We start from the raw sequence: 23,847 nt of genomic DNA, 5'->3' as shown, positions 1-23,847 counted from the left end.
ATCTCCTAGTCCGCACGCTGGTGATCTGCTGCTACTTGAACAGCAACTCTGCCTGCTGACGCTGCCCAAACTGTGCAAGTTTCTCCATAGTTTCCCTGCAATTGTTAAGATCAAAATCAGCAGCTTTTACAACTAATGCAGAGTGTGAGTTTCTTTGCAGACAAAAAAGGCTTTGCAGATTCAGTATAGTTGACACAAACAAAATGCATTACCTGCTTTCCTCAAGAACCCATGACTGAAAGATGTGGAGAGAAAATTGCAAAGTATGAGCATTAGTACTTAGGTATCACAGAGATTCAATGGAACTTCAACAAAACCAGGGCTTGCTTTTCACACTATCGAACGTTCACGTATTTCATATTTGATCCACCTTTTAGCTGGGCAAAACAACAAACAGATGGGGGCACAATATCTATTTATTCTCAGAAAAGAAATTACCAAATATCTGGCCACGAGGGCGTGCGTAAGAGGACGGAGGACGGAGGAGAGAGCGCACGTGACAGCGAGAAATGATGTAGGCGAGGACGCGGGGACTGATCTCTCGGGTGGATGGATTGGACGGCAGCGCGAAAGCCGGATGGAGTCGGCCGTCTCTGCGACCCACGCTCCTCCTGCCGACGGCGGCGACGTGGACCACCGCTGTGGCTCGAGCTCCTCCCGAGGTCGCCGCCTCACGCGTAGAGATGGAGGCGGGGTGCAGCCTCCCATGCATCACGCCCGAGCCCCGGCCTCCTCACAGCTCCCGATTCAGGAACGGATCGAGCCGCCGCCAACCGCAAGGTTGCGCCCGACCTCGCCAGCGCAGGCCGACGCCGGCCGGTGACCATCTCCCGTAAGCCGCCACATCTCCCTCTCCTCTTTCCTCTCCCTTTCTCCCGCCTCTCCTCTCCTTCCTTCTCTGCTAGGGTTCATGCGGGAGGAGGGGGAGGGGGTTGGGAGGCTACGGCGGGGGCTAGGGATGTCGAGACGCCGCCGCGCATGAAGAGGAGAGGAGGCGGCGCGGAGGGAGAGAGGAAGGAGAGGAGAAGGCGAAGAGGGAGAGAGAGGAAGGAAAGGAGGCGGCGCGGATATTTTTTCAGGCTTGACTCGGTGCACCCACGATGGATGCTCCGGCAACCCACGATCACCGATCACCGCTGCCTTTTTCCACCCAGACACAAATACGAACACACGGCGTGACTGCAAGATGGACCCGCGCTAGAGGCTGGCCCAGCCGTCAGCCGCTCTAGCCCGAGTAGACAGCGTACAGAAAAACGAATGCACGGATGTTTACCACGGTGATGGAAAGTACGCTAGCGTCGGCCAGCGAGGCACATCGAGCGAGCCGGATGAATTTGAACCAGGAATGGCGCTAGAACGGCGGGTTGTGTAGCTTGATTTGTATGTTCAGTGTTTTAAATAGCAGGCTATGGAAAATAGCGGCGGACCTTCAAATCAGCTATAGCGGACTATTTGTAAAGGAGATTGTTTAGCGACATCCTACTGAAAAGGTTATAGCGGGGTATAGCCCGGCTATTTAAAATTATGATTAGATCATGTGTAGATATTTGGGCCAGAAGTGTGGGGTGCCCAGAAACATATTCTGGCAGCAAGTTTGTTTCAAATAAAAAACAACTTGACAGACGAATCACAAACCCCATGTGGGGACCAGGAGAAACAAGAAGAAAAAGAAAGCGGAAATAGTAGCAAGTGGCATCCCAAAAATCACGGCCACGACCCTGTCCATCAGTGTCTCTCTCAGCTCTCTTAATTTCTCAGACACATATAGTTCTTTATTTCATATAAAAAGGAAAAAAGCCAGTCGAGATAAACTCAACCACCATTGAAACTGACGCAAAACTTCTTTATGAACGACAAATTGCTTAATTTGTTGCATAAACACTGAGCAGCTCTGTTGTCTTCACATAGGCGAACGCCTCATAGTTTCCATATAAGTTCACCTCATAGTTTCCATAGAAGTTGTTTTCACACGGTGCCATCTTAGCAATCAGTCCTCATCCCGGTGGCCGACGAGCACAACCTTGTCACACAACGGTGTCCGACCGGATGACGGAGTGTCCTTGGGCATGTGTCTATAATACGAGAGTCCTTCGCAAGTGAGAGTTTGTACTATTGCATTGTGACACCCATTTCGTATGTATGAGAACTAGTTAGATATATTAATTATGTACTGCACTTGCTACTGATTAGTGTCCAGTTTGCTGTAGGCTGTTACTCAAGTACCAGTGATATACGAATATGTGTGTATGATTGTGATGTGAAACATTTCTATTCGGTCCTATAATCTTGTTTCTTCCCTCTTTTGCATCTCAATAGTTAAAAGTGTCCATGTCTTGTTGCTTCCCTTTCTGTTATTGTATTAGTTTCTCAAGTCAAAAGAAAATACCAAAAATAAAGCGAGTTCAAATCTTAATCTCGCTGTGTTGTTTGTCAATTTATTTGTCATCAACCTTGGTTAACTTAGGTTTATATTTTCTTGCAATCATCATCTGAATTGTGTTACCTAGTTTTAGCCGAGCATATTCGCTGATCGCCTAGTCCATGTGGAGAACATCCCACTGCACTACAATTGATCAATGGGTTCCATCCGCGCAGCTTTTGGCAGCTTCACCCATCTCATCCTCCATTCTCTTTCTTTTGAGTTTCAGTTTTGAGTCTTCTATGTCTTTTGAAGTCCAACTTCATTTTCAATTTCAAATTCATGTTGCTTGTGATGAGGGCATTCAAATAAGATTCATTTTGAATACGTTTTGATAAGGTCATTAAAAAATTGTTAAGTTTGAATTGTTCAAACTTGGTACGTGCAAACGGCAAAATCGTAAGTTTCAAAAACTGAAAATTAGGCCCTCATGCGGAATCCAATGACGTTGTGGATCGATAACAAATTTAGCAAGTTTCAGAACTAAAACCTAAACCCTAAACCTAAAACATAAATACAAAGACCTAAGCGGAGAACCCTAAAAGCATATGAAACTTGATAAAACTTAATGTTATAATTAAAAAGTTTCAATATTTGAAACTTAGATATTTTTCAAAAAAAGTTGTTAAAATGTATTGAATATTGGTCTTGCTCGTGATGAACACAAATATGCAAACAAAACTTCAAAACTTAATTCAAACTTCATAGTAGATTAAAATTGAAAGATAAAATGGGAGATGGTTGTTGTATGCTGCTCTGGCAAAAGTTGCTAGAAGCATGCATGAGTGGACTCCCTCCTAAAGTAATCAAAGGTCTAAGACCAGACAAGCTTACGAATATTAAAGCAATTGGACGGCAGGGCACAACTCTGATCGTTCTAATTAATACTGACAAATCTATACCTAATATAAAAGGGCTATTGCTTTTGGCGGTACGCTACAGAAATTGCTCCTAAAGTTGTAAAATATTACCCACCAATGCCCCCTGTAAGTGATAAAAAAACATTTCACACAGGCAAATCCCTGCCTGCGGCTAGGGACCTCCTATACTACGCTCTGCGCGCTGGGAAAGGATGCAGCGCACCCTTTTGGGCCAGCCCATGCCTGGGCGACCTATTTTTTGAAATTTCTTTTTTTTCTGTTTTAGTGTTTTTCCTTTAAATAATTTTGGACATAAAAAAAGTTCTAAAAATAAAAAAATGAGAGTTTTGGAATAAAATATTTAATAAGTCATAAAATGTTCATGATTTTGTAAAAACCGATTTGCTTATTTAAAAACTGTCCAAAAGTTTGAAAACAATGTTCAGGAAAGCAAAAAATGTTCATGATTTTTTGGAAAGTTTGTCTTTGAAAAAATATTAATGAAATTGAACAACATTTCGCCAATTCAAAAAATATTCATTAATGGAAAAATATCCTAAATATTTAAGAACTGCTCGTGATAGACAAAATAGTTTGTTCATTAATAAAATGTTTGTTGATTCAAAAAATGACAATGCATTTAATAAATAGTTCGTTAAATCAAAAAAATGTTTGTGAATTGCAATAATTGTTCCATCAATTTCGAGAAAATTGTTTGTTGATCCTAGAAATGTCCGCCGATTCAAGAAAATTATTTTAAAAAATGTTTATTTTTTTGCAAATAGTATAAAATGTTCATCAATTCAAAAAATGTTATTGATTGTGGAAAATGTTCAAATATTTGTAAAAGTGGTCACGAATTTGGAAAATACAATTCCAAATATGAGCACTAATTTAAAAACTGTTCATTATTTCAATTTGTTTATGATTTCACAAAATTAAGAGTGATAGTGTATCTCGGTGATGTAATAAAATGTGGTCATGGCCTTTGAAGATTTAAAAAAAAATTCTTGCATTGCAATGGACCGATTCTTTTGCTTATAGGATAATAAATCAGTTATTGCTTCTAGAGGTACGTCATTGAAATTGCCCCCAAAGTTGTAGAATATTACCCAGTGATGCTTCCTCTAAGTGATAAAACACGTTTCACAATAGGGGATTCGCCTCCTGGGCCGGATCATGCAGTAGGAACCTTCTATAATGCGCACTTCGCGGTGGGAGAAGACACAACATGCCTATTTGGGCAGGCCCATGTCTGGCCAACCTGTTTTTAAATTTCTCTTTTTATTTTTATTTTTATTTTTTCTTTTCCTTTTTAAAAATAGCAAACATTTTCGGAATCCACAAACATTTATGAATTATTAAAAAAAATATTTCAAAATTCTCAGTTTTAAATTTTTTAGAAGTTGTTTGAAGTCCCAAATGATTTAAAGTAAAAAACGAAGATGGAGAAGAAAAACCAAAAATAAAAAACGAAATTTAAAAAACAGGTGCATTGTCCCAATAAAACTACATGTCTACCAGTCCCATGTAATTGTTGTTGCATGCGTGTCGGTCAATGATGACCTATAAGTGCATTGGGCTATTGTAATTCAGTATAAGTAGAATATGTCAATTTGAAAGGGAGCTATGCACAGACAACTACCAACCCCGCAACTACGTTTTCGTTAATGCGGCTAGGTTCACACCCATATTGTTATCTGGAAATAGTTCATTTAATCGGTTGCTAGTTGATCTGTAATAAGGGTGATTTTATCTAAACAACTAAGCGGAGCTAAAAACCGTAAATAAAAAGGCGGATGAAATAGGGAGGTGCCGCTTGAGTAATAATGGCATTTTTGAGGTGTCCGGAGTCATCACTACCGGTACGGTCTACTTGTCATATGCAAGCTCATAGTTCTAGGTTTGGATACTTAAACCACTTCTCATGTTTGTCTTTGTAAGCGGAGCCGGGTACAAATGTGTGCACACATGCCGCAGCCCTGTAGCACATACACTACAACTATTCATCCCCACTTAGAATATGATCGGTGAAGGGTTTTCCCATGGACGTAGCCAAAGGCGGTCTTCATTTATCCCCTATTGCAACAATCAGGAAAGGGAGGAGATACACATCATCACTACCAACCTCCTCAACCTACCATCGAGCCAATAGTAGTATACTTTCGTCCAAAATCGGCAAATGTTGGATGGTCGACTTCACCCACAAGATCATTAACATAAATATGCAGAAGCGAATCTCATATCTCGCATAGGCGTTTGGTTCAGTATATACTAGAGTTCATCTAATTCCCTGAGAACTGACGGGAACAACCCAAACCTAGAGATGATATAGGTACAAGTTACAAGCAACCATGGTGTTGGGGAAGGTGAGAGGCATGGCGGTAGGAAGGCCGGTGCCGGACATGGGCGGAGCCTCCTCTCTTCTTCTTCTTCCATATGTTGGTCCTTTCTTTATGGCGGAGTTGTAGCAACGGAGATGTGCTGACAACAGATGGAACTTGGTGATGATAAATGAGATGATTCCCGACATTTAGGGTTGGAGGTGAATATACAGGAGGCCTTCTCGTGTCTCCTCTGTTGATGTGGCTCCTATACTATCATTCAAGGGCTCTGGGGAGTCAATTCATCTCCCAAAACATCCCTTCTTCGCCGAGGATTGCGTAGGAAAAAATGAGGACAAAATCAGTGCAAAACCTGTAAAGTTATGGCAAATTTACGAAGCTATCTCGGAGCGATACAATCACCAGTACGACTGCACGCGATCGTATGAGCGCCGTCAAACACTCTGGACCATTTGATAGAATGGTCACAAATTCTTCATGCGAACTCCAATTTATACGTTCTTGGCCTCGTTGGAATTGCGTGGATGATGCCGATCCACCAATGTTGGACCTTTATTTTGAGCACTTTGGAAAAATGTCATTTTTGACACTCCCAAAATGCCTAGGTCTAGTGCATGGAACTTCTCATGTTTAACACCAACTTGGTCCTTCTTGATGTGCCAAGTCCAACAACATGCCAATAGTACAACAAAGACAACAAAACAAAGAAAAACTAAAGGTTGTGCGGCGAACTATGCATTGTGCACATGAAAAGGTGTTAGATGGATATGATATGAGAGATTTTGGCATTAAGACATACTCTAAAAAGTGTGCATAAAACAAACACATCAACCTTCGCAAGCTTAAACCTTGCTCATCCTCAAGCAAGAAGGTTGATAAACCAAAATTATCCATCTAGCTCATCAATAAGGATCGGTACACATTAGCATATCTTTTTCTTCTCTATAAGCTATATGCAAGATGAACATAGTTGTACAAGGTAGCACATGATGAGTTAGGTAATCTATTTTGATAGGTGAGTGCAGCTCGCGCAAGAGGCAGGCTGCCTGAACAGGATCTAGTCGGTTCGTCTATGGGTCATGCAAGTCCGTGAAGGTTAGCCTCCCGGAGTATGAGCTTGTCTGCAACATATTTGGTGGCTGTTGACCATGGCTGAAATGGATGCCTGTCACCACCACACAAAAATACCAAGGCATTGCATCGGGCTTGAGGAGTCCAAGCGCCTCGCCAAGGAGAAGAGGGCTGTCGTGGCTAAATCCAAGCGCCTCATGAAGGAGTAGAACGCTAATAATCAGTTCTCATTATTGTTAGTATCCCTTTTTATGTTAACAATGCTAATGGTTAGAAAAATAGAACCATCTGAATACATGTGCTACTCAAGAGGCTAGACTAGGGATCTGATTTGCGGCTTATCTCTCCGCACATGCAAATAGGTTTTCCTTCAAATGCCACATTCAAGAACCATTGCAAGCATATCACCTAAATATAAATTTATTTATGAACATAAAATTAGCAAAAACTTTATTATTGCATCTAGAGCATATTTTCCAACATAAGTAGAATCTCGACAATGGCCGGGTTGACCAAGGTGATGTGACGCCTACACCCCTCGCATTCTCATGGAGGCAAAGACACTCGTTGCTGGTGTCAGCCAGTTGTGGATCAGTTTAGAGGAAACTAGGAGGCTCAGAGGTCCTCCACATCTCGGTACAACTCGCCATCAATGACGATGATGACAGGTCGTCAGAGACATAGGAGATGGCTTTGTAGGAGTTCTACGAGATGACTTTGGGACGACTCAACATCTCCGTTGTGCATGCATTGATGATGTCATGCCAGAGCTGATAGATGAGGGTGTTCGATCGTCACCTGGAGTCCAACAGGGGATGAAGCAGGCTCTCCACCAACACATTTGTGGGGAAGTACCGATCCAGGCCATGGCAGTGCCGTTTCTTCTTCTTCTATGCATCGATCCAGGATCTCGCATGTGTATAAAATGGAAGGGGTTGGAATTTGATTTGGTTCCCGGGTTGATTGTTTGATCTTCTATTGAGAAAACTTGCTCCGTGCCTCTATTTTAGAGCTGATATCGATATATGCCACTAGCTTTCATGGATTGTGATTGTGTCGCTAACATTTGGGAAGAAAATAGCTACAAGCCCTTGACCTCCATCTGCGCAAGTCACCATGAGGTTAGCCCTTGTTGCAGTCTGATTTGACCCGTTTTCCTCCTTGCAGAGTCTACCAATTTCGCATGCACACCAACCTGTGTAACTAAATTGATGTATTTTATAGAAAAGGAAATACGATATATATAGATATAATTAAAGGAACAAAAAAAGTAGAAAAAGCGAATTAATACTCTCACTTTCCCGAGTTACTTGTCGCAGAAATAGCTAGAAATTGATGTATCTAGTCTAGAACTAAAATATACCCATTCCCGCGACAAGTAATTCTAGAAGAAGGGAGTAGAAGAGAACGAAAAATTGAAAGAAAAATTCTATGATGTCCACTTGGAGCATCTCCAAGGCTGACGGACAAATGTCTCCGGTATATGTTCGTTTTTATGTTGGGACGTGGTTCATGAACATGATGCGGGAGGGAGCCATCCAATACTCACAAAGTATCCGGTTGGAAGGAGAAAAAGTAGGTGAAGACCATGCATGTCATGTGATATTTGTGGTTTACTGTTCAGTTAGAAGGAGAGAGAGAAAAGACCATGCATGTGCGGTTGGAAGAAAAGAGAGAAGAGTGGGATCATGCATGTGATTGTGCAAGGTGCATGTCTGGACTCCGGCAAAGCTTCCATGTTTGTCTCTTGGATGCCAAAATCCGTACGTCCTAACTGCTAAGCAGACATACGAATCTCTATTAGATAGCAAAGTGGTTCAGACACTACTGTCCAGGAAAGTTTGAGGGTCCTTCTTGAAAATGCCCTTACTCCCTTCGCGTAGTAGATGAGAACGAAAAATTGAAGGAAAAATTCTATGATGTCCACTTGGAGCATCTCCAAGGCTGACTGACAAATGTCTCTGGTATATGTTCTTTTTTATGTCGGGACGTGGTCCGTGAACATGATGCGGGAGGAAGCCATCCAATACTCACAAAGTATCCGGTTGGAAGGAGAAAAAGTAGGTGGAGACCATGCATGTCATGGGATATTTGTGGTTTACTGTTCAGTTAGAAGGAGAGAGAGAGAGAAAAGAAAGACCATGCATATGCGGTTGGGAGAAAAGAGAGAAGAGTGGGGCCATGCATGTGATTGTTCAAGTGCATGTCTGGACTCCGGCAAAGCCTCCATGTTTGTCTCTTGGATACTAGAATCCGTACATCCTGACTGCTAAGCAGACATATACAGATCTCTGTTAGATAGCAAAATGGTTCAGACACTATCGTTCAGGAAAGTTTGAGGGTCCTCCTTGAAGATGCCCTTACTCCCTTCGCGTAGTAGATGAGATCTACTCAATCCATTTAATAAATCCACTGCTTAGCAAACTCCAAAAGTAAATTTGAGAGTCACAGACACCACACTAATTAGACCGATTGGCATCCACCAAGCCCACCACCGCGCGTTCCACGCGCTAGCTACAGGACGTCGGGAGAAACGTGCAAGTCATGGCTGCTGCTCCTCTCACACATACATACGTCCATATATTGCCGCCGCATCACACTCGTCGATGGCCACCACAGCCATTCCCATCGCGACCAGCACCACCAACCACGAAACTAAGCTAGCCCCTTCCCTCTCGATTTAATCTGGCCAGCCGGCCGGCGACATGTCCTCGGCTCCGCTGCTCGGCGCCGGCGAGCCCTTCGGCGAATGCCGCGAGGCAAAGCGTCCCTCGCCGGCGTGGCTGCGCCGCTTGATCGACACGGAGGAGGCCTGGGCGCAGCTACAGTTCGCGCTGCCGATGGTCCTGACCAACATGTCCTACTACGCCATCCCGCTTGTGTCCGTGATGTTCTCCGGCCACCTCGGCAACGTCCACCTCGCCGGCGCCACGCTCGGCAACTCCTGGGCCACCGTCACCGGCTACGCCTTTGTTGTACGTACTGGTATCGCACCCTCTTAATTTTGATCACGCTTATCTAATTGAACCGCCCTAGATATGTGTGTGGGGATGCTTGATTTACGATCGTATATCGAATGTCGCCCCACGTAGGTCCTGCTCATAGAGATCTCGTTTCTGTTACCCAATGAACGTATCTGCATTTTCCTTTTATTGAAATGAAGGCCAAAAATTTACCTCATCGATTAATTAAGTAGAAAAGATTTGCCCAGTTAAATATCTTCATCTTATCGTACGTTGCACACATACTTGTAAACAATGCTGGTCAATGTACACAGAGAAGTTTCTACCACACAACTAAGTTTCTAATAATATCTGTTTAATTACAGATAACTCGCATTTCATCGATCAAATTGACTATCTGAAGATACACATAGGACATAAACTGTAACTTTAACAGAGGGTGTGTGTTTTTGAAGCTCCTAAATCTTTCTAGGAGTTAAAACTGTTGTAGGGGATATTTACAACGAATGTAACCATGCTTTGCCCATGCAGCACATGGTCGTCAGTGACCATAAATTAGCCAAGTCTGGACAATTGAAATTCATTGTATATTTGTTGGCGCCAACTGTAGGCACTATTTTGTCTGAACGATACGCACGTGTACGTCCAGCAGCCACAACCTTTGCACAGTGGCACCACAAGTTCGGATATGCTTAAAGACTTGTCTATACGTCACGCGCTTGATTTTTTTTAGCTGGATCTTCTAAATCATTGGGCATCCTCCTGCTTCTTTCATCTCCACACGCCCACTATCCACCCGCATGAAAAAAGGGGCACACCCACTATTCATGAATCACATGTTGGACATAAAAATATCTAGATAGTATATATACTATTTTTTAAATAATATGTATCATATTTTTAGCATACTCGTTTTTACATACAAATATATATATTTTTAGAAATATAATAGAAACTATGTGTCAACTTGCAATTTTTTTGTGTAACACACTTTGAAGTACCTTAGCCCTCGCTCCAGTCCTAATTAGGCAGGCGGGCAGCTCCGCAGGAGTAGCCCTATCCACCGCTAACTAGTTGGAGATAAAATTATTTCTAGAAAATAGTAACCAAATTAATCTGGTTATCATTTGACATGTGGTTCCCGAACGCCTCCCTTCATGTCACTAATTATTGGTAATAAATGGTATATGATAGATGGTAATGGATGAAAATATTTTACCAAGCAATGAATTCGTTGTGTCAGCTCTTAAAATAATCCCACCCAACACATTTATTGTATGTATGCAGCACCTCCAACACAATGCGGGAATTCATAAGAAACTTCAGTAACATAGGCAACATCCGGTGTTAACACAGAAAAAACTAGATGTTGGACGTACTAATACAACAAGTCCAAACGGCTTCAAAAATTATTTGCATCCTAGAGAATACAACATTCGTTTTCAACCACATAAAATATTGCAACATCAAAAATTTCAAGGCAACTTAGCTTTGTCTATCAACCTTTCAATATGGTGGACACCTCCCACGTTGTCTGTCACGAAACCAGCAGACCCAGTCCGCCAAAGTCTGCCACCCTCATTCACAAACAAACACGACACAAATGTAGTAAAATGAAAACACAAGGAGTGTAGAAAACATATGCTTACACATACTAGCTTGATAGAACTAGTGTGCATGTACATGTATCGGTTGGTAAACAAAACTTCATGTTGCCATCATCACTGGTCGAGGATCGACAATGATTGATGGCTCAACACATTCCACTCTACCTGACCAAATTGAGCGGGGCCGCCTACTGGCCGCCCCGACATTCCCGCCCATGGCATTCCACCTTTCGAGTCTGTCCATACTCCATCCGTCCTAGCTAGAGGAGGATAGTAATAATACACATATATGGCGCTCCACCTTCCGAGTATGTCCACACTACATCCGCCCCTGTAAGCATTCCATCAACTTTTTATAATTTTCCGACATTTCCTCTTTGTTATACGTTTAGCTGTTGCCATTTTGTTTCAGTTCCATCCATGTTAAAGAAGACAATATGATTCACCCTAGATCCTTCACCTTACAATTCGAAAAAAATAAAAGAACAAAAGTAATTTGACAAGTTGGTTTGGAATGAGCAATGTTGCGTTGCATCGAAAGAATTTGATGGACACATAGAACCTTCCATAATATATGCTGCATGCTTAATTACTGATGGATTCGGGAAACTGATGCAACTTACAGACCGGCATGAGCGGCGCCATGGAGACGCTGTGTGGACAGGCCTATGGTGCCCGGATGTACCGCTTGCTGGGCTTGTACCTGCAGTCGTCGCTCATCATGTCAACGGTGGTGTCCGCACTCATCTCCGTCGTCTGGCTGTTCACGGAGCCAATTCTGTTGTTTCTGCATCAAGAACCTGAGGTGTCCCACGCCGCCGCGGTGTTCATCCGTTACCAGGTGCCCGGCCTGTTCGCCTACTCCTTCCTACAGTGTCTGCTGCGGTATCTGCAGACACAGTCGATTGTTGCGCCACTTGTTGTCTGCTCCATGGTGCCGTTTGTGCTCCACATCGCCGTGAACTACCTGCTAGTGAATGTGGTCGGATTGGGCCTCACCGGCGCTTCATTGGCCATCTCAGCCACGTTCTGGGTCTCGTGCCTGATGTTGCTCGCATACGTGATGTTGTCCAAGGAGTTCGATGAGACGTGGAAGGGCTTCTCCACCGACGCCTTCAACTATGTGTTGCCGACAATCAAGCTCGCCATGCCCTCTGCCATCATGGTCTGGTTAGTACGTTTACACTTGTCAACAAACATGCGTATATATAAACATGTTGTCCCCTGCAAATTGGTTTTGAGTCTGGACAGATGCAACCTGAAATTTATTGAGTCCATTCAGCTTGGAGTACTGGGCTATTGAGCTCCTCGTGCTGATCGCCGGCCTACTGCCGAATTCCACTGCAAGCACGTCGTTGATTGCCATATGGTACGGGTCTGGACTGACGAAACTCCCTAAACAATTATTGCTCGTGCATCATTTATCAAACAATCGGACTTGATGCACCAACTTTTTCTAAATGCAGCGCAAGCACGCAGGCCATTTCCTACATGATCACCTATGGGTTCAGTGCCGCTGTGAGGTACGTCCCCCGGCCTTTTCAGAGTCCATGTCCCAGGTTCTTAGTGTGTCGTTGCTGTCTAGAACCGGTTCTTGGTTCACTTAATTGTGGTGGTTAATATCGCGTTTTTGCACCATTTTCAGCACCAGGGTGTCAAATGAGATCGGGGCCGGTAACGAGGACAGAGCAAAGAATGCGATCATGGTGACGATGAAGCTGTCAGTGTTCCTTGCCCTCTCGTTTATTCTGCTGCTGATAGTCGGCCATGACCTCTGGGCCAGCCTCTTCACGGAGAGCACGGTGATTGTGGCAAAGTTTGCAGGCATCACCCCACTCCTGACGATCTCCATCATGCTGGACTCCGCGCAGGGCGTGTTGTCAGGTGAGAAATATCGTGGGCTACGTAAACCATTCTTCAAGGATCACTAGCCCAGGCTGCACAAATAACTTCATACCACGGATAGAAAATCATGGATTGGGGTGCGCTGATAATTCTAAGTAATGGAAAAAATAGCACGCTCTACTGTTGCTAATAGCATGGCATGGTGTTTGGAGCAATGTCTCACTAAGTAAAATCAGTGTACAATCCTTCGCTATAGCGCATTTCAAGGCTGCGCTACATTGTCATAACATGATTTTTTTTCATTGGTTCTAAGAGGTTCTGCATAATTGATGAATAAAATGGCGCATGGCAGGGGTGGCACGGGGCTGTGGATGGCAGCACCTGGCGGCGACGACGAACCTGGTGGCGTTCTACTTGGCCGGCATGCCGGTGGCCATCCTGTTGGCCTTCAAGCTCAACTTGTACACCCACGTAAGCAAGACATAAGCCCGTGCCTCGCCACGCTGCCATTGCGCAATGTGGCAAACATGTAGCTCAAATTCTGAAAAACAAATGTCACTTTCTCCTTTTGTAGGGTTTATGGTTGGGCTTAATCACGGGGCTGGCGTGCCAGACCAGCGTGATGGTGCTGATAACCCTCCGCACGAAATGGTCCAAGCTAGTGGATGCCATGGTGAAAAATCGGGATGGCTATGTCGCTTGATCGATACTTGCATGTTATTTCAAGAGGTAATTTATGATCAGACGGTGGCTGTCCATCTATGGTACGGTAGAACCATCCATGGTGTGCGCCTGTACGGGTTTTTTTGTGAGGTGGCCTGTGCCGGTACGGGTTTTTGTGAGATTGTGTACGTTGAGTTGATTTCAGCTTGAAATGGTTGAGGTTGTAAACGCCTGTCATGGTAACCAAGCGGCAAGAGTTACATAGAGAGATACCCAAAGACTGGATGTCAATAGGTGTTGAGTAATCCTCTTTTTGACTTTGACATCCCCGCTTCGGTTGCTGCTTTTCCTTCTGTTACTTCGAAAGTAGCTGCTTCAGCTTGAGTTATAAGAATACTTCATATTTTTCTATTTCTCATCAAATGAATGACATCTTCTTTCGGAAATCCTTTCTATTTATAGCATGATTTTGGGAACCTTATTTCTATTACTCAAACAAACATGAAAAGTCTGCTTGCATATTTGTCCATAGGGCAAATCGGATACATAATTATTAAAACAGTGGTCGAAGACTCAAGTAATGAACATCCAGCATGATAACTTATATGCACGTCGCACAACGCTCCTCGACGAATACTTTCAGTCAATGAAATATGTACATGCGCTGACCCCATGTACTTACGGCCTACCGATTGCTTTTCGGCGAGACGCTCAAGTACACAAGCCACAGTTGATCGATTCTTCCAGGAGAAAGTAAGCACCTACTATGCCAGCTATCCTAAGGGAGCTCCCGGATCGATTGGTCCTTCGGCCAGAACGTATATGTACAGCAAGTGATTCCGCCGGCTACGAAAAACATGCAGGCGATGACCAGAGGGCATGAGGGATTGATGGCCATAGGCACGTGTCACACCTTTTGATTTTCTTGCTTTGATCTCGGATATTACTCCCTCCGTTCCTAAATACTTGTCTTTCTAGGCATTCCAACAAGTGACTACATACGGAGCAAAATGAGTGAATCTACACTCTAAAATATGTCTACATACATCCGTATGTAGTAGTCATTTGAAATGTCTAGAAAGACAAGTATTTAGAAACGGAGGGAGTACATGTGATGCATTATATATAGCACCTAGAGCTAAAGGCCTACAAACAACTGGAATAACTTTTTTTGTTGACTACCTAGAATACTCGACAAAGGCCGATTTAAACTCGGCATTCCTTTTGTCGAGTGTGCACTTGGAGGGCACTCGACGTACGCCAAACATGGTAACTCCTAACTGGACGACCTGGTAATGTCACTTCGCTAATCTGGTAGTTATATTCATCAACAACATATGGATCATGAATGCCCTTCTGTCTAAAATGATAGTTTCAGAATATATAGCTTATCGTGCAATTAATACGTTTCGGTAGCAGTAAGTATGATTTGTTCATCAAAATTTACTTACATTCACTACGAACAGTTTCTTTTCTAATCTCTATGTAGAAGATAAGGTCTGTTTCATATCAACGACGACGACATGCACACGGAGCTGTGGCAACAACAAGGACATTCACATGGGCTTGTGGCACTAACGACGACATCCACATGGAGCTCGGAAGAGGAGCGACGACGGCAACTAGAGGCACCCCCGGCGACGAGCGGCGCTGCACTTTGTTCTTAAATTCGAAAATGTACAACATGTACTAGTGGATAAAATATGAATATATGTATTAATGTATAAATATTTTGATGCACGGATTTTTTTTCTTAATAAAGAGTGAATTTTATTGACTCAAAATGAAGCATGAAATGGATACAAACACAATGAGCACAGCTGGCCTCTGCATAGATAGGATGCACACAACCAACATCAACACACACAAATAAAAACGCCAGTAAAGAGCAAAATCGTATAAGACCAAAATAATGCCTAAGCGAGAGAAAAAAACCCGAAGCTAGCCAAATGTCGATCAGCAGTTTAGAACAATAACCATATCCACACCAACCATATCTTGACACCACAGGGACAACGAGGTTTTTCAACAGCAACACCTTGTCGACACCGGATCCAAGCATCAAAGGCCAGGCTCTAGGGTTTCACCCTGAAGAACAAGTCCGAGCTATCGGGACCCCGATTCCATGTCACATCGATCTAGCCGGTAACACCTCATATCACTTTATGGCCTCACGCACGGTATTCCCACGGGTGTCGCCTTACCCTGGCCCGGGACCGTTTGCGCCTTTTGGCTCACGTATATGATTGTGTCGCTAGCATTCATATGACAGAGAACCCGGGTCGACATGGCTAGTCGTGAACCCAAAGCGGCACTAACCCATGGGGACAGGCATACATGATTCACATCGAGCATGTCGGTCAGCAGCGTGTGAATCCGGGCTGTAGCACTGGGCTAACAGGACTCCGGATGTCACCGCGTGACATTTCCCCGAAGGGACAGACACAGGAACGAAGTGAAACACATGCCGGCCAGTCAAGTGTGCTGAGCAGTAGTGCTGGGCTAGCAGGACTCCGGTGAACCGGCTGTAGCGGACTACTATGGCTCAAGGAAGCACTAGACTACATTTTCCCATATGAGAGGCTGCCAAGGATAAACAACTAGTTTGTCGGATCCCACACATAGCAATACACGTCACACGTACGCATAACATGCAAGTATGTGCTATACAACATGGCATCACAACATAACGCAAACTCATATAGATAAAGGCTCAGAAGAGCCGCATGGCATTAATACAAACAGGGGTCACATGACCCATCATTCAGAGCATACAAGCAATGGAAGCATTACATGTCTGAGTACAGACAACTTTAAAAGAAAAAGGCCGAGAAGCCTGACTATCTACAAGTCCCTCCAAGGTACAAGATCGTAGCTGAGGTAACAAGCTACTCGTCGAAGTCCAAGCGGTACTACTAGTGAGACAGATGTCTCACCTGCAAAACATAAATAAAGCAAACGTGAGTGCAAAGGCACTCAGCAAGACTTACATCAGACCCTATCATACATGCATTGTATCAAGAAGGTAATGTGGGGTTTAGTTGCAGCAAGCCAGCTTTGACTCAGTGGCTATCCTGTTCTACGACAACGAGAAACTTCTTTGAGGTGAGGCAGCGCACACGAGTCCACTAATCACCACATCAATACACTACTATGGATTCATCCTCGTCTCCTTACAAGAAGGCCATCCATAGCACTCACACTTGTCTTGAGCATTTTAGAGTATCCACTTTAAGTTGTCTATGTACCACGTAAGCATCCAAGAAGTCCATAACCGAGGACACGGCTATTCGAATAGATCATGAAAACCCTGCAGGGGTGTACTTCTTCACACACGCTCTCACCACTTATCACCATATACACATCATGTATCTCGGCAACCTTCAAGCCGAAGCCTGGCGAGGGTGTCGGCCAGGACCTGACTAATCACACAAGACTCTAGTCCAGATTCATCGCTTATTCGGGTTCCATCCGCAAGGAGATCCGGCCGGGGTGTCACTCACGACCCCAAACGATGTGAGCAGGGTTCCCAAGCCCACCATCCGGGTGCCACTTGGTACACCGTGCCACTGTGCCTAGTCTGTCCCAAGCCCACCTGACCGGGTGCCACTTGGTAGACTACTAACACTACCTACAAACACCAGAAACTAATTGCAACTCCTAGACAGAGATCAAGTTGGCTAATAAGTCGAGAGAGCTTGGAGCGCCCAGAGCCCAATGTGTGGTAGTAACAAGTCATTGGACAACTTACACCGAACTCATTTCTTAAGGACGGTTCCAGTGAGACAACCCACCATGTACTCCTACATGGCCTCTCACCGCTACCTTTACCAAATCGTGTTCACACGCTTAACTCTCAGCACCAGAACATATCGTACCACTCCAATTCATTCCCGATGAATCAGACCTGACACAACTCTAAGCAATAGCAGGCACGACATTGCAAGAACACAACATGGCTCAATCAACTCTACACATGCTAGTGGGTTTTAACTATTTACTGTGGCAATGACAGGTCATGCAGAGGAATGGGTTCAACTACCGCAACATAAAGTAGCAGTTGAATCGTTGTTGTCCTAATGCAATAAATGAGAGCAGGAGCGAGAGAGTAGGATTGTATCGGAATGAAAAAGGGGGTTTGCTTGCCTGGTAGATCAACAGGGAGGGCACTGCTCCTCAGACAGGTACTCTCGAACACTCTCCGGAGCAGGACCTATTGAGAAGGAACGGTGTCGGAAATCAAACACAAGCATATGCAACATTATGATGCATGAACATGGCATGAGTATGTGATGTTGTTTGAGTTAATGCATCTAGCATTTATTTAGTTGAGGTCCATTTGAACCAAGGGTTCAAATGCAACTCCAAATTAAGCTCTTAAATATGCCATAAGTGTGTTTTCATATATACAGAATGTATAGGTTGGTTTGTCATGCATGAAAATGGTACAAATGGATATATTGAATTTTTTGATCATTTTTCATATATAAATTATTTCAATCTGAGCTACGGTTGAATTTCTATGAATTTTTGAAGTTTAAAACATTTTCTGGAATTTCCTGTTTTAAAATAATTCCAGAAAAATAATAACTACGTCAGCACAGCGTCATGCTTACGTCAGCAGGTCAAAGGCGGCTGACCAAGTCAAACCTGACGTGTGGGGTCCACACGTCAGTGTCTGTAGCTAATCCTGATTTAAAATAAACCTAAACTGGTTTAGTTAATGGGGTTGGGCCCACATGTCAGTGACCCAATTAGCTAAACATGGTTTAATTAGTTGTTAAACTAATCCTAACTAAAACTTAACAGGGCCGGGCCCCACATGTCGGCGACCCACGAAAAAGGTCAAACCTCCTGTCTGCGGGGTCAAAGCCCGCTGGCGACTCGACGCCGGCGAGGCCAAATGCGGCGGAGGCGTCGGAAATCGCCTTTCGGCGACCAAACGCGCGATGGAGACTACCTATGTGAAGCTGGCAAACGCGCGCAACCAACAGGGCAAGTGGGAGTAGCTGGGGTGGCCGGAGCTCGCTGGAAAAGAGCTCGCGGCGGTGGCCGGCGTGCGGGTGTGCTCGGGGTCGGCGTTGCGGCTTGCAAACAAGTTGGCTGTCGCGCTAGCGTTGCTCCACGGGTCGTTGCGAGTGCAACAGACGCACGCGCGGGGCCATTTGGTCACCGGGGCTTCGCCGGCGACGAGCCCGCGCGGCGACGGCTACGGTAAGCAAGGGGGCCACGGCTACGGCATGCAAGCGAGCAAACGGAGAGGGGGAGGAGAAGCAGCAGCTCACAGCGGTCTCGGTGGGCTTGACGGCGAGCTCGGGGATGCACTGAAGACGGCGGGGCGGCGATGGGGATCCACGGCGGCCGGAGATGAAGACAGCGGCGATGGAGGCGCTCCAGGGCCTCCGGAGGCGCGTGGCTCGATGGAGAGCTTCAGGGCAAGGTGGCGGAGCTCGCAGACACGGAGAGAGGGCGAGAGGGAGGCGGTGGCTGCGGCAACGGTGGCCGGTGGCGACGGCAGCGCTCGACCGTGAGCAAGGAAGCGAGGGAGAGGAGAGGAGAGGACTGGGGAGAGTGAGCAGTGTTCAGGGGGGTGCGTGGCGTCGTCGGATGCCTCCAGCGGCGAGCGGGGAAGCAGGAGGTGGCCGGCGCGTGCTCGCGCGCGGCGAGCACGTGCCCCTATCCTCCTGGCGCGAGGAAGGGGACGACTGGCAGTGCCAGTCGGCTGGGCCGACCTGTTGGGCCGCTGGGTTAGGCCGGCTGCACAGTGCCAAGCCGTAGGTAAGCACAGGTAGGCTTTTCCTTTTTTATTTTCTTTTCTATTTTTCTGACATTTGTTTGGTTTAGATAAAATACTAAACCATTTTATTTTCTTATGCCAATTTTTGCAAGGGCTAATAGTATTATTCCAGAGCTCCTCAACAACTGGCATAATTTTTGGACAATAATATATATCCAAAGCAAATAATTGCTGCATTAATTCCAAATGCCCAAAATAAATACTTATGAGCTCATAAAAATATTGATTTGATTTTTATCTCTGTCCAATATTTTCAAAGAGCAACATGAGCATTTTCTTGGACCCTTTTGGAGCAATTTTTACTTGGGTCATTTTCAGAAATGATTCCGAGGGTTTCACAAATCCCCATTTCAAATTTTAAATGGAATTTAAACATGATGCAAACATGAAGGGCTAGCCTAGGTCATACCAGAACTAGGGATGTGACAACTCACCCCCACTCGGAAGAATCTCGTCCCGAGATTCAGGAGTTGGCGGAAAGAAAGTGGGGTACTCAAGTCGAAGACGATCTTCACGCTCCCAAGTAGCTTCTCTTTCGGAATGATGAGACCACTGAACCTTGAGAAACTTGATGTTATGACGTCGAGTGACACGCTCTGCTTGATCCAGAATGCGAACGGGGTACTCTCGATATGTGAGGTTATCCTGGAGATCAAGCGTTTCGTGGTCCACTCCGCGGATGGGATCCGAGAAGCAACGCCTGAGTTGAGAGACGTGGAAGACATCATGAACTCGGGAAAGATGTGGGGGTAGTTCCAACTGGTAGGCAACCTCTCCTCGTTTAGCGAGAATGCGAAAAGGACCAATGTAACGAGGAGCCAACTTGCCCTTGATACCGAAACGATGGGTACCCTTCAAGGGAGTAACCCGAAGATAAGCCTTGTCGCCAACTTCATAAGCCACTTCCTTATGACGACGGTCATACTGGCTCTTTTGACGAGATTGGGCTGTTTTCAAATTCTCACGAATGATGCGAACTTGCTCTTCTGCCTCCTGGATCATATCCGGTCTAAAGAATTGTCTTTCACCGGTTTCTGACCAGTTCAAAGGTGTTTGACATCTTCGTCCATACAGAACCTCAAAAGGAGCTTTCTTGAGGCTGGATTGGTAGCTATTGTTATAAGCAAACTCGGCGAAGGGAAGACACTTCTCCCTATCCATACCGAATGAGATAACACAAGCTCTAAGCATGTCTTCGAGAATTTGGTTGACCCTTTCCACCTGACCACTTGATCGAGGGTGGAAAGCGGTACTGAAGGAAAGATGGGTGCCCATGGCAGTTTGGAAACTCTCCCAGAAATGAGAAGTGAAAAGACTACCACGGTCTGAATTGATCTCTAGTGGAACACCATGAAGTGACACTATTCGAGAAATATATAAGTCAGCGAGCTGACTAGCAGTGATACTCTCTCGAACAGGTAGGAAGTGAGCCACTTTGGAAAGACGATCAATGACTACGAAGATAGCATTATTCCCTTTCTTGGTCCTAGGAAAGCCGGTGATGAAGTCCATACCAACTTTATCCCATTTCCACTCAGGAATAGCTAAAGGTTGAAGGGTGCCAGCAGGTCTTTGATGTTCTGCCTTAACGCGACGACAAACGTCGCAGTTAGCAATAAACTGAGCAATTTCTCTCTTCATCCTAGTCCACCAGAACCTCTGGCGTAGGTCCTGATACATCTTAGTACTACCGGGATGGATCATGAGAGGAGATTCATGCGCCTCCTTAAGGATTAATCATCGAAGATGTTGATTCTTGGGAACCACCAAGCGACTCTCGAAGAAAACAACACCACGATCATCTATAGAGAAACTACCACCAACTCCCTTGTTAATGTTTCTCTTGATCCGGGAAATTCCCGTATCCTGCTTCTGAGCAGAGATGATTTGATCCACAAGAGTAGGTTTCGCCACCAAGGTAGAAAGGAATCCATGAGGAGCAATGTGAATATTAAGCTTACAGAATTCCTCATGGAGAAGTGGTTGGCCCTGCTGCAACATGAGATTGTTGCAATAGGACTTACGACTTAGCGCATCAGCCATGACATTCCCCTTGCCTGGGGTGTAGGTAATTCCTAAGTCGTAATCTGAGATCAACTCCAACCAACGTCTTTGCCTAAGGTTCAAATCTGGTTGGGTGAAGATATACTTAAGACTCTGGTGATCGGTGTAAATCTCGCAACGTTTACCAAGGAGGTAATGTCGCCATGTCTTAAGTGCATAGACTACGGCTGCAAGCTCTAGATCATGTGTAGGATAATTCTCCTCATGTGGATGCAACTGTCGAGATGCACAGGCAATCACATGGCGATCTTGCATAAGGATGCAACCTAGTCCCTGTCGTGAGGCGTCGCAGTAGATAACAAAGTCTTTAGTGAAATCCGGTGGCACAAGTACGGGAGCAGAAGTCAGTCGTCTTTTCAGTTCCTGAAAACTGTACTCACACTGTGGGGACCACTCAAACTTTTTATCTTTCTTGAGAAGTTCCGTCAGAGGTTTGGCCACTTTGGAGAAGTTCTCAACGAAGCGGCGACAATATCTGGCTAGAACAAGGAAACTCCTAACTTGTTTAACTGTTTCAGGCGGAGTCCAATCAAGAACGGCCTGAACTCTCTCGGGATTGACAGCAATGCCCTTACCAGAGATTACGTGGCCGAGATAGGTCACTTCTGGTAACCAAAATTCGCACTTGGAGAACTTGGCATAAAGGCGGTGCTCTCTGAGTTTTTCTAACACAAGTCTAAGATGTTCAGCATGCTCTTCCTCGTTCTTCGAGTAAATAAGAATATCATCGAGGTAAACCACGACGAACTTATCTAAGTACTCTATGAAGATCGAGTTTATCAAGCGAGAGAAAGTAGCTGGAGCATTGGTTAGACCAAAGGACATGACGGTGTACTTGTACTGACCATAACGAGTGACAAAAGCCGTTTTAGGAATGTCCCCGTTTCTGATCTTGATTTGGTGGTAGCCTAACCTCAAATCCATCTTGGAGAAGACTGAGGATCCAGTGAGCTGATCATACAGATCGTTGATCCTGGGGAGCAGATACTTGTTCTTTATCGTGACCAAATTAACGGGACGATAATCTACAACCATCCGGTCCGTACCATCCCTTTTCTTGACGAAGAGGACGGGGCAAGCCCAGGGAGAAGAACTAGGACGATGAAACCCTTTTGCAAGGATTCATCAAGTTGTTTCTTAAGCTCAGCTAGTTCTAAGGGTGCCATCTTGTAAGGTCTCCTAGAGATTGGAGCGGTTCCTGGGATAAGATCTATGACAAACTCTACATCTCTGTCAGGTGGAATACCTGGCAGTTCCTCTGGAAAGACATCCGGAAAGTCACGGACTACCGGGATATCTTCAAGGTCTGGAAGAGGGCTGGCATTAAGAGAATAGAGTTGGCGCTTTGCAACTCTAGTGGAGACGGTGACTATCTTGCCAGATGGGTGTGTAAGCTGAACAGACCTTGTGTAACAATCAATCTTGGCATAATGAGCTTTCATCCAGTCCATACCCAAGATGATGTTGATATATGTAGACTTGAGGGCTATAAGTGATGCAAGGAATACAAGTCTGTCAACAAGGATTTCATTACCATGGCTTACACTAGAAGTTTGCCATTTGGATCCAGGAGTTTGAATGACTAGAGAAAAGGGCATATCACAAAATGACATGTTGTGCAAATTAGCGTAGCTTTCGGAAATGAAGGAATGAGATGCTCCAGTATCGAACAAAACCGATGCTGGATGGCAATTGACAAGGAGTGTACCAAGAACGACATCTGGATCGTCATGGGCGTCTCTAGCTGAGACGTGATGCACACATCCACGTTCAGTGGAAGATGACTTGACACTGATCATCTTGCATGATGGCTTACCACGAAGAACAGACTTCTCAGGCTGGGGTGGGGCATAGTTGGTTTGAGAGCAGTCACGTGCATAGTGTCCTGGCTCTTCGCATGTGAAGCAAGTCCCTGAAGTAGGACGTGGACCCGGTTTGACAAGCGGTCTACCAATAGGCCTGAGTGGAGTATGTAACTGAACTAGGTGAGGCGCCACATAAGATGGCCTCGGTGAATATCCGGGTGGAAGAGCGGAGTTCGGAACCCAAATCCGGCGCTTCTGCGAACTAGAACCGGAGAAAGAAACCAAATCACGGGTGTGCTTATGAGACTCCTCGTAAGTGAGCTGAGCTGTCTCCGCATTAATGGCCTTGTTCACAAGAGCCTGGAATGTATTGCAATGGTGCAAGTGGAGATCACGACGCAACTTGGG

At 45.0% G+C, this 23,847-nt stretch overlaps 1 protein-coding gene across 2 annotated transcripts; it reads left to right on the top strand.

Annotated features, from left to right (window-relative positions):
- Positions 1 to 9,281: 9,281 nt before the first annotated feature.
- LOC119359565 (protein DETOXIFICATION 19-like) lies at positions 9,282 to 14,184 on the top strand. Of its 2 annotated transcripts, none has more exons than XM_037625707.1 (7): positions 9,282 to 9,670; positions 11,891 to 12,435; positions 12,548 to 12,634; positions 12,732 to 12,788; positions 12,911 to 13,149; positions 13,463 to 13,581; positions 13,685 to 14,184. In XM_037625707.1, the coding sequence occupies exons 1-7, from the start codon at positions 9,401 to 9,403 to the stop codon at positions 13,811 to 13,813; spliced, it is 1,446 nt and encodes a 481-aa protein (XP_037481604.1). In that variant the 5' UTR covers positions 9,282 to 9,400; the 3' UTR covers positions 13,814 to 14,184. The 2 variants fall into 2 exon arrangements, with proteins under 2 accessions (XP_037481604.1, XP_037481608.1); XM_037625711.1 differs by having other exon boundaries at positions 9,606 to 9,680.
- The last annotated feature ends 9,663 nt before the right edge of the window (positions 14,185 to 23,847 follow it).

This window comes from Triticum dicoccoides, chromosome 1A, assembly GCF_002162155.2.
Source record: "Triticum dicoccoides isolate Atlit2015 ecotype Zavitan chromosome 1A, WEW_v2.0, whole genome shotgun sequence".
In the NCBI taxonomy this organism is placed as follows: domain Eukaryota; kingdom Viridiplantae; phylum Streptophyta; class Magnoliopsida; order Poales; family Poaceae; genus Triticum; species Triticum dicoccoides.
Note: the sequence above shows the minus strand (reverse complement) of the source record. Positions and strands in the feature narration are given on the sequence as shown.